General features: G+C 37.5%; 1 protein-coding gene across 16 annotated transcripts in view; it reads right to left on the bottom strand.

The window, feature by feature from the left end:
* The window catches only part of LOC148662139 (voltage-dependent L-type calcium channel subunit alpha-1D-like), a 118,873-nt gene extending 107,063 nt beyond the window's left edge, over nt 1–11,810 (bottom strand). For 13 of the 16 annotated variants that reach the window (XM_088636963.1, XM_088636948.1, XM_088636950.1 and 10 more), the window contains exons 1-3: nt 8,156–8,351; nt 4,087–4,405; nt 2,431–2,536 (exon numbers count right to left, since the gene is read on the bottom strand). In XM_088636963.1, the coding sequence (XP_088493089.1) occupies nt 2,431–2,536; nt 4,087–4,405; nt 8,156–8,183 (453 nt within the window). In that variant the 5' untranslated portion in view covers nt 8,184–8,351. Of the gene's footprint in view, nt 1–2,430; nt 2,537–4,086; nt 4,406–7,266; nt 7,416–7,888; nt 8,052–8,155; nt 8,352–11,412 lie in introns of those variants that run through there. The other 3 variants (XM_088636958.1, XM_088636957.1, XM_088636956.1) reach the window with 3 other exon arrangements.
* Nucleotides 11,811–12,026: the final 216 nt, after the last annotated feature.

Raw genomic sequence — 12,026 nt, 5'->3', positions numbered from 1 at the left:
CTCACATACAGTACACTCATCCATGCAAATAGGCAAAACTTTAGTTAAATTAGACAATTTCTAAAATTCCAAGAGTAATTTAATTCGCTTTCAGGACCAATTTCAATAGCAGACAAGAATCTCATGAAACACACACTCTCTGCTGAAAACAATTACTTTCCATATTAAGGACAAATATGATATAAATGAAACCCTTGAAGGTTTTCAGATGCATTTGTCTACATTAAGGCTAACGTGTCAATCTTTTTAAGCAAAACGACACATTTATGTCTTCACATTTATAACTGGAAAGGAGATAAAGAGAACTAGCATTTACAGTTCACAACAGTGGTGATATCAGAATATTTGCAAGCAGGCTCAGGGGTGTACAGTCTATTTTTCTGCTTCCACTATATACAGATTGCATTAGCCACCACAACACCCTTAGTCAGCATTTGGCACACCTATACTATGACATGCGACTCCAAGTAAATGAGGCAGGACTAAGCTCTTGGTTATTTTATTTCATGGTAATTCAATTCTAGAGGCATACACGAAGTCTATAATGTCCAGATGACGCATGTTCTATAGTGACCTCATTGCCTAGTGTATCATGCAGATGGCAATGTCTCTAGGCAGCACCACATAAATATCACAACCACTCATCTTCAAAAGATTAAACAGATCAGAGCATGATGGCTCTGGTCAAACACAAATTCTTGTCACTTTTAGCTTTTTGTTTTTCTCCTTTTGTCTGCTGTCTGGTTCATGGGGGAAACAAAATACCAGTCAAAAACGAGACATGTTTGGCAGAAATCACTTTGGGAGTATTTCTCATCTTGGGAAGCAAACATCTCAGTGGATATTTCAAATTCAGCCAGCATTGAACATGGACATTGTGGTGACAGAAGGACAAGTTTAAAAAGTGCTGGAGCTTTTCCCCTGGTATTGGATACAGGAAGATTGTTTCAATAATCCCGTTATCTAGAAGCATGACCGTGTATGTGTGAATGTATGCTTTCATACTGCTGGCATCATGTTACATTAATAAATATAATTTTCAATGCCAAGACAACCAGGAAACCAGCTGAAGCTTTGAACCAGTACTTTGATGCAGAGACCAGCCTTATAATTTAAAATAATTTGCAAGTATTTTTTTATTATACTCTTAATATAGTACTTTTTTCCCTTTTATACTTATTTTAATCATAAGAAACCAGAAATGAATTAAAAGTGTTGAGACGTGCATAAAAGTTGTTTTTTTTTGTAAAACTGACAAATTCTGTCCTTGACATTTTATGTTTTACCCTTTGAAAACGTTTTAAGTCCACCAAACTTTTCAAAATGCGCTGGCCAGAATTCCATACTTCTTACTGCTCATGTTACAGATTACAGTGAGATCACATCAATCCTTCCTCTTCGTTTCACCAGGCCTCATCACATTGACTATGTACTTTTATATAACAGCTGATGGAAGCAGCGGTACAGTGTATCCCTTTGAAGGGCATTATCAATATCCCAAGCACACATCACAAAGTCTTCAGCCCACCCCCATCTTCTCCCTGCTGGAAAGGATGTCAGGTTATGACTCAGTAAGGAAAGGCCCTAGTTTTGTGCTTTCACCCCCACTAAAATGCTGCAGCACAGGCAGACCTGTCATAGTGTTTCAAAACAAAGTGTCTTTCAAAACTAACCTTTAAAAAAAATTAAAGGGAAGTTTATCTTGGTACTCCCAGTTTGCCAAAATGCTACAGTATCTAAACATTTTAATGAAAGATACAAATATAAATAAAAACGGCAATTATTTTTCAATCACACGTAGAAATGTTTCAAGCTCACTGTAGATCTTCTAACAGGAAGTGAAAATGTTAACATCGATGAAAAAACAATTCACAAGTACCTTGCAATCTTTTGCATTGTTTTTCAGCACTAAATGTCAGACAGGGCAGTTAAAAAAGCTATTTTGTAACACCTATTAAACTAAAGTCACAAAGCTACTTTGCCATTCTAAATGCAATACACACCATTACTCAGTATGACCAGAAAATTGTAGTGGCTGTCTTTATTTAATACAACGGATAAAAGTTTATGATATTCAAAGTTTGCTTTCTGCGATTAAATGTACTACACATGCCTATTGACTTCCTAAGCACCCTGCTTCAAAAATCAGACACAATAGCATGGAACAATGAAAGCCCTCCACAGGGTTCTCCAATAAAGCCGATACAAACACGCCCGAGATAAACCAACAAAAATGAGCCTCAGTAAATACAGAGCTAAGTCACATTAGCACATGCAAACAGCCAGCAACCTTGCAAAATAATACCTATAACCCCGAATAAGAACAAATACACAATGAAGTAATAAAGACTTAGTAGACTTTAGAATCCAATAAATAGCAGGGTACCATTGCAAAGCATCGATTACAATAAGGTAGCCAGGTGTACTCACCAGGTCGTGGTTAGTTGAATTGGAGTCATCTTCAGGGAAGGGAATGTAAACAGCTAAGGCCACACAGTTGGCAAAAATAGAGAGTAATATAAAGATATCAAATGGCCTGTACATTGGGTTAAGAAAACAATCTTAGGAGTGATGTAAAATAAGACCATGAAGCATTAGAATATAAAGCTTGCAAACTAAAGGCGAGCATTTCAAAGATTTTATAAAACAGTTGTCAGAAACTTTACTTGCATATTATTAGCCAAGTACAAAAGGAATCTGGTTAATCATTATTAATCATTAACCAGAATGTGGAACAGTTCATGAATAAACTGTGGCACCATTTCTTGTATCCAGTATGCTGTCTACATGGTCTTCAGGTGACATTCACCTGCTTTTTGGTGCATCCATGCACTTGCAACGCTCTCAATCTCGCCTCAGTTACCCTCAGAACTAGTTCCATCAGTTATCCCAAGCATCATCTAGAATCAATGTTATATCCAGTCTAAAGTCATAGAGAGAGGAGGTGGGCATTGTATTTAAAACAACTTTCTATACCCAATGTACTCTGTAGAGTAGCAATTCCCTACGACTTCTGTATCCTTTGGCAAGTATCACTGTAAACTATGTGCATTGGTGGAACTTGTGAACCAAAATAATTAATTCTGCCTCATCCTTACCATCTAGCGATTTCGCCTACAGGATATTCCATCCTTGTGAGCTCAGAAGATTTCGAAATTAGTTTATTTTATCCTACGATTATGTTTCATTTGTTTCTCGCAATCCACAAACGTGAGAAGTAAACCACTACTGTTCAATTAAAACCGCTGGACAGTGTTTCATATTCCAGTTGACAATTAAGTGCCTTGCTTGCTGTTGAAAAGCTGGACATATAATGTTGATTTTTTTGAGGATTGGTACACTGAAGATCGTGAGACTGCCTGGTGAAGAAAGTTCCCCTAAACATCTTCCATATGTGCATTTTATTCAGCTAACCTACAGCAGTTCCAGAGTGCAAGTTTCAAATGCTATCAAGGTGGCAGGATGCTATGATCTGACCCAGTAAAGGTCGTCCATGCCTACAGGGAAGGTCTATCGCCATCAGAATTGAAGAGGAATGGAGACACACAGGGAGAAGAGGTCAAAGTGCTTTAACACTTGGGGATTGCCAAGGTTTTATATAATGTCATGCAATTATTAAATGAGAACTGTACATTGATGCTTTGCCACCTTGAGCTGGAATTGTTCCTATACAGCATAACTGACCCTCAGATCTCCTGTATCAGCCAGGGCCTATTACGCAACTACAAAATTCTGATTTGCAGAATTTCTCTTTCAAACTTCAAATGGGAAAAACACAGTTAAGTTATAACCACAAGCAGACAGTAAGCCCTTCCTTTCCAAACCTCAACAAACGACAGTGAAAATTCCAACCAAACAGTAAATCCAGAGACCACGAAACCAAACAAGAAAAGCAGCATGAACAGCAGCTTCTGAGCCATCTGCAGTTTCCTTACATGCTGTTTCCCCAGAACTATCTGCGGAATTCCCATTTCCCGCTCTTGGAACCTTTCATTAACAAACACCTTCATGCACGCGGCAGGTAAACCTTTCCCGGGACCCAAACCAACTAAATGAAAGACAATGGGAGAGTTTAAAAAAGGATACTTCCACTCTACGAGGCTAATGCAGGCTCTCCTGATGGGGTTGTTGAGATTTAAACAGAACAGGGCACGGGGTGGTCTGCTGTTAGCAGAGCTGCCCTGTTTCTTGCTTTTGGCATATTGCTGCCGTTTTCTTTGGGATAGAGATCCGACAGGTACTGTGGTGTTGGTGCTCATGGTTTGTGCAGCCTTGGCCTGTCTAGCAGCATCGATCGCAGCGTGCCAGGAGAGAGCAGTTGGCTTGGGTGGTGTGGGGTTGTTCGACTGAAGGACTGGTACGTCACCAGGGAGAGGTACTCTGGTGCTGCTGGCATAATTTGCCCCTGTAAAAGCAAAGCAAAAAAGAAAATCAATACACTACAGCACAAAGCATCACAACACTTTTGAGTTCTGAACCGCGAGACTGCGCACTAATTGAGACACACCTGAAAATAATGCACCAATTAAAATAAACTTTAAGGCAATAATCTAATTTTACTATTGACACATTATCATCGGAATCCATTGCTTTTCAGGAACATCCATGGGCTTAAAACCTTAAAGACCGTGTCCTTTAAAACATATTTGCACAGACCTACAATGATGGAAAAAGACAGTTTTTTTCTTAAATCATCTTGCAAGCGTATATAGTGTACTTCAATTCCCAGTGTTTCAGACTGGAGAATACACCGCATTAAATAACTGTCTCAAAAAAACATTTTACCTTTTATGTCATTAAAGCAGTAGAAAGAAATGATACGGTGTCTTTCAACCACAAAAAAACTTGATAAGATAAAATATAAGACTGGAGTCTAACAAAGCTGCAACAGCACAAACAGATGCATTTCTCTCTTTCCCCTTTTACCTACAAAAAGTAGACCCAAGCTAAGGTGTATTTGCGTTTTACACCTCCACATGAACATCACCATATGCTGGGCTGTAATTCAACATGCAGTCTAATTCACCTCCTAATGTTTTTGAATTAGATGGAAATGTTCATTCCACCCCATTAAAGCTAAAAACTTCACCCAATGAATAGATTTATTAAATTTCACCTCATGCATACATTGAATCTTTTCAAGAGCAATAATCTTCTATCTTCACTGATGTCTGATTAATAAGTATTTAATTAGTATGTACCATCTCTGAAGAAAATTCATCTCAAAGTGCTTTAAGTATAAGAAAAGATCAGCAGGTCTGTACATACAGTACTGTACAGAATAAGTAACAATACGTAATAAATACTAAGCAACAGAGTACTTTATGGACTGATTAACACAAATGAAGGGGTCTCTGCCCAGATAATCACTGGACAGCTTCTGAAAGCGACTGATGAATAGGTCTCGATCTGAAAACACATAAAATACTGATGGTTTTTCCTTTTACCTACAGTAGGTCCAGAATGAATAAGAGCTAGTTCTGCACCTCACACCTTTCACAGTCTGAAGTAGGCAATGGGATCAGCCAGGTCTACAGGCAGTGATTCCTGCCACTCACACATACACTGTACTACTACATGAGCCACTGTACCAGTTGAGGTTAAATCTTTAAAAAGCTTTCAAAATCCGTAAAGGAAGGGACGAAGTCAACCCAATGGACTTAATAAGCAGTGTAACACCAACCAAAGACACAGGAAGCTATAGGGAAATGCATTTAAATTTAAATAGATGAAGAGTCTGGAACGAGCTACTAATCCATGTGATCAAAGTCAATAGCTCAGCTTCTTTAAAAAAAATCAAGTAAAATGGGCCGAAAAGCCTGCTCTTGATTCTTGCCTCTTTATACACGTTTTACCCAGAAGCAAAAAAAAAAGTCATGTTTGCTTCTGTGCTTTTCTTATTTTACGTCTTGAAAATAAATTTACATGGAGTTTTCAGCTTGCTTTATTTTTTGAGTCGATTTAACGCATTTAGTTCATTCGAAGCTCTCCCCACCCAGGGTAAACCTACTGTATGCTTGTGTTTTACTGCAGCTTCCCTTTTCTGTCAAAACAGCATCAAATCTAGCCAATCCTATTATCCAGATATACTGTACTGTATCTCATGCTTTCCCACAGGCACAAAGCCTGTAGTAGGTGTTGTTGGAAGGGATGCGGCAATCAAAATACCAACGATGTACTAAAAGAGAAGAATAAACGAGCTAACGTTCTTGCTCATAAATCTACCCCAGGATTATTAACGTTTTTTTTTCTGTAAAACTGATCTAAACTAAATGGGGGAAATTGTTAAGCTCTTCTAGTTTAGTCAAGGATAAACACTGCGTAACGCAATCAAAACCCATCATAAAAAAAAAACAGTAACAGGACAGGTGGTTGGCGTTTTAAAGTGTCTTCTGCTAAAGCAGGCTCTTCTGAACTTTTTGTAAAATGCCAGCAATTTAGTCACCGCTACGGTAGAAACCTAAACAACTACATTAACATCGCCCGTTTTCTTTCAGCAGCGCAAAATAATGTGAGGCGTTTGGGAGGCATACAACGAAAACAGACGGTCAAAGGGACTGAGAGTATCACCTTTAAGGAAAAACAAAAAATAAATGTACATACGGTGTCGATATTAGTTATCACCCTGCGAAACAAAAACTAACCAATGTAACGTCTATACACATCATACAGACTTTACAAAGCCATCACATTGTTAGACATGTTGAATTATAGGCACCGTCTTTGTAAATATTTCCGTTTTAAACAGAAAACATCATCAAACGCCTTAAAAAGATCAACGCAGATGACATCCAATCCCATGCCAATAACACCCGGCTAAACTGCGTGAATTCAAAGCTGTCACTATAATACATCACTTGGTCAAATCAGTTGTGTAAGTCCTTGAACTGTTAGGCCCCGGAGAGAGAAAACAGAAATAAGAAACAAAGGGTCCTTTAGCCTAGAACTTTCTAACAATCTCATTTCTGCATTGTTTAATGCTAAAAACGTCTATCGTTATTAATCGATACCCGCAAACTGTCCGATCTAAATTCACTCACTGCCACAATTTCAATCGTCCTGCATATTTGCTCATATATTTAACGCAGCTTTCTGACCTAGAAACTAAAACCGAAATGGTTACACAATCATGCATGAAAATCACATATGCAAGTTTTAAGATGTTTTTTTTTTTCCGCCAGCATTAACATCGACATTAGTCTTCTGCAAAATGCGCGGATATTGGCTCACCAACAGTAGCGTTCATACACCGATATGTTAACATACCCGGATCACTTTGTAGAAACAAAATGAAAGAATTGGTCCTTCAAAGTCAAGGGAAATAAGACATTTAAAACAAAGATGAAAAGGGAAAAGATGAGTCCATTTTTAAAGCACTGAGATACGTGCCCATCGGATGGCACTACCAGCGCACAGTAAGAACAGCAGGAGCTACTGCTAGGTTACAAAGGCAGTTTTAATGCGAAGATCTCCAATAGGGGATTGACGTTACATTTTACTCGCAACGTAGTCTCGTTTGTCAAACATTTTTATTAAACTGGCTGAAATTATCCGGGGTTTTTTTTTTTTGTTCCTAAACAGAAAACCGCACAACCACGCAGTGCATCTCTCGGATGGAAAAGAAATCTTGCTGAAGAAAAAAAATAAATAACGATGTATCACAAATGGGCTCCAACCAGCTTTGACAAATGCAGTAAAAACTAACGCGACACTTATCAGTCTACATAACGTGTGAAGTTTTTCCAAAGTTTTCCTTCATTAAATATTAATTGCCATATTATAGGGTTTCTATAGCATAGACAAGACAAACGTCGACCCACAAACAAAGTAGTTGTAAAAGATGCTAAGCGTTTTATTTCCCCTTATGTATTAAGTGAATCAATCGTACCTTTTCTGAAGACTATCTCCACCAGCTGATTCTAATCTATCCTCACAGTTTCAGACAGAAAACTCCATTGCTATTGCAACCGAAAAAAAAACGCATGTCCAGCCCCAAAGAACGAATTAAAATTCATTAGCTGGAGGGCAATAGAGACACATATGCATTCATTAAACCCTTCCATGTTTATCGTACAGAGAGAGCATCTTCAGCTCTACAGCGTTGCCGGTACAGCATCAGAAGACAACTGAAAACAAGAGATCACAGCTCCGTTACCTTTTCGTTGGTCCTCTTGTTCATACATCTCGTTTCCTCATTTAAAATATTGCAAAGATCCAATAAAAACAAATAAGCCAAAATAATGATTTGCCCCCCTTTCAGCCCACCCCCATGTTATTTACACAAGTGGTTCCTATAGTTATCCCTGGGAGTTATATCTCACATCGTTATTGCAACATCCGGGTGCTGGCTTCACAAGATGGATTTCATAGCAACTCCTGATGCAGTCAAAAAAAAAAGGGCGAAAGAAGTAAATCCCATCACAAAAGAAATTCCATTTAGGTTCCTTTCAGTTTCCGTATCAGCAGCCGAAACATTATAAAGCATCTTAGCCCCCTTTTAACCAATGAATTAAACGAATATATTGAAAAATTCGCAGACGAGGTCCTTAGAGGTCGGTCTTTAAAAGACTCTTTATTTTGGACGTTGTGTTGCAGGTATGTCCGTGAATGCTCAGTTTGAGTGACGTTCAATGTTTTGCTTTAGTCTTTTTATGATACAGAATGTCAGAATTTTGGACAAGACCGAAAACTCGTATAAATCAATTTAGGCTACTATATAGTATATAAAAGAAACTAATGTGGTTTAAGTCCCTCAGAGGCTAGTTTGTTAACTTAAAAATACATGTCCCGCGCGGTGCTTTTTGTAGAATATAATTTTGGATAATGTAATGCTGGTACTCTATACAATAAGACTAATATCTTATAGGTTTAAGAATATCCTTTTTTAAGAAACACTGTAAATCCATTTACAGCTAGAGACATATAATTAAATAAATTCATGGTCAGACACCTGGCAGACGACATATAATGCAGACAAGCACGCAGTGTTACACACAGGTAACAGAAACATAAGCTATAAATATAAAATGGGAAATACAGTACAAGAACATACAGTAAGAAAAATGGGGCCATTCACCTGATTTGGTTTCTCAGTTGCCAATTCATCTTCCAGACAATATAGAGAAGGAAGGAGACGTACAATATTGTAAATAATATTGTGTACAATTTTGATCATTATACCTCATAAAAAAACAATTGCTGCTCTTAATTCAGCCCAAGGAAAGTCCTAGACTCACAGGTTAAAAACCCCCGAATCTCTTTCATCTTAAATGCAGAAGACTACAAGGTCTCTGAGGAGTTTAACTGAAGGGTTGAAAATTCCCAAGGCCATCGACAAAGTCCACTCTTCTTCAGAATCAATACTGCGATATGAACTACAGTAGAGGACAACTGAAAACTAAGTGGAAATGCATTTAAAACTTAGAATAGGAGGCATGGGAGTTTGGAACAAGCTACTCAGTCGAGCTGTTGAAGCTCAAGAAACAGCTGAATGAATTCAATTAGCTACTATCAACCAAACAAGCAAGACAGATCAAATAGCCATCTATCATTTGTAACCTTTCTTGTTCTTATGTTCTATAAATATGTATTAATTTCTCTGTCTCCTAGCTTGATAAATTCAGTATTACCCCGGGAGCATCCTTGTTAGGGTGACACTGTGGATAAAAGCATTGTATCTGATTTCACATGGCATGATCATATTACTGTTGTTAACAGGAATATTCTAGAGCAGTGGTTCCTGTCCCTCGTCCTGGGGGAACCACTCCGTTGGTTTTCATTCCAGTTGAGCTCTCCATCACCAGTATTCACTGATGCCTTTAATCGATCTGATTGCTTGTTTGCTTTTGGGTTGTTCAGTTTATTTGTTTCTGCGCTCAGTCCTGAGATTCAGAAATACTCTACTGTAGGTGTATTGTTTCCAGCAACCTCTGAACACCAAACCTTGAGCGTCTCTCGAAAATTTTCCATACCCTTATTTCTGACGTAACAGCTGCTAATATGTGGTTAATTTATAATCTGGTAAATTAAAAACAATGAATGAGAGTAGTTCTGAAATTTAGAGGTTGGTTACAAAATCCCATTCCATCTTAATTATAGGTCAGAATTTGTGCTTTTATTTCTAGCATTCTTAATAATATTCCAAAACCCGATGACAGTAGCCTTTTGCAAAGCTTCCAAAAACTGAAATCATACAACAAAACCAAAGGTATTTAATGCTGTACTCCAATTGTCCTCAATAGTAGGAAGTCATTAATGTTGATTTTTTAGTGCCAAGGACTGTAATTTAACTACAGCAGTGCACTTTTACTTTGGTAATCATAGTCCTGTGTCATAGCTTGCTGTAAAAGAGGCCTAGAATTACTTTGTTACTATGTCTGGCTCAAAAGTGTCTTACACATTTAAAACCAAATATTAAGCAATAATATAAAGGTCCTGGTACATTATTTTATTGTCAATTACAATTTAAAGGCAAGTTATATTATGTATGTTGGAATAAAGATGTATAAATGTCCAGCAAAACATTTTTTCACGACAGCTCAATAAAACTAAAACTAAATCTGTGATAATGACAAATATGAAAATGTACAAAATCTATACAAAACCGTTATTTTAAAATCAGATGTAATATTACCCCAGATTCTGCTACTGTTCTGTTATTATGACCTCTAATCAATGAAAACAGACACCATTAAACTTAACAGTATAAAACAGGATATCTCAGCATAATTCTATAACCTAGCAACAATGTAATGTGTGAATATATAGTCTTTCATATTTTATCTGATACTAAGGGAATATCGGAACAGAATATTTCAATTCCAGATGATGCATATTTTACATTATATTATTTTGGAAAACAATTTAAAACTGAACTCTAGATTCAATATTGAAAAGGGCAACAAGTACCTGTACATATCTGAAGCACATATAGGACATGACTTAAAGAAAACGAAAGAAAAATGGATAAAAGGAAATGGTCATACTGTGGCTTCTACCATACAAACAGTATAAAGTGACCGTATCTGTTGCTTACCAGTATACTAATTCTCTCCCTTTAGACAAGTATTTCACTTATACATAATTATACGTTACCCAGAGAATACACTGTATCACAAGTAATTTTAAAATATTATATTAAAGTTAGTAAGCACCACTTCCAATATGAGTCAGACTTCTTTCATGTTGTTTCAAGTTAACACTCTAAACACAGACAATACAAATGCGATATAACAAAAACTTGAAATAAAGTAATAGCAGACATATTGCTGACTTAACATTACTGTCAAGCCAAACATGCAGAACCACCTCTTATCGTATTTTTCTTTCTGTCTCCCCAACATGCAGCTCCTGTGGCATCTGTTTTCTACAGTCCGATACCATTTAAATCCCAGAAAACCAGCGTAGCCTTACCTCACCGACTTGGAAGCTCGACAAATAAAGCCATTCATCTTCTCTCGTTTTGGGACATCCGCACAACTTCAGCTATACGTTTGTCACGCATTTCGTAGTGTAACCACAGAGTGAAATGGCACTGCTGGGTGGAAGGTTTCAGGATATTGGATTACCTGTCTGCAGCAGATAATTGCTTCTCAGAGATAATCCTTGAATTATTAATCCTTCTAATGTTCTTGAGGGAAGCAAGGAGTGTCGCAACTGACCTATTTCAGCCTTCGGCCAGATAGAACATTTGTTCTCACTTCTGTTTAATTGGCTATTTTACTCATTTTATGTTTAGTGTTGTCAGATTTTTTTCCCTCTTCTGATTGTTTGGATGTCACACAGTTTATTTTAATGCTGTATGTGCAGCACTGCTCCAAGGGAGAATGCCCTAGGTATGTGGGGATTCTAAGAACTGTCTTGAACAGACTAAACCAATTTAACCGGTGCCATTACAGTCTGGAAAGGGGAGTCATGATTGGCAATTTAAGGTTGAGAAATCTGGTCTGTGTCTATTTTAAACCTCAAAGACGCACACTTTGTAGAGTAGCAAGCAAAAAAAGCCAGCCCCGCCTTCTACCATTCAC

Source organism: Lepisosteus platostomus, chromosome 6, assembly GCF_059453375.1.
Source record: "Lepisosteus platostomus isolate fLepPlt1 chromosome 6, fLepPlt1.hap1, whole genome shotgun sequence".
NCBI lineage: Eukaryota > Metazoa > Chordata > Actinopteri > Semionotiformes > Lepisosteidae > Lepisosteus > Lepisosteus platostomus.
Note: the sequence above shows the minus strand (reverse complement) of the source record. Positions and strands in the feature narration are given on the sequence as shown.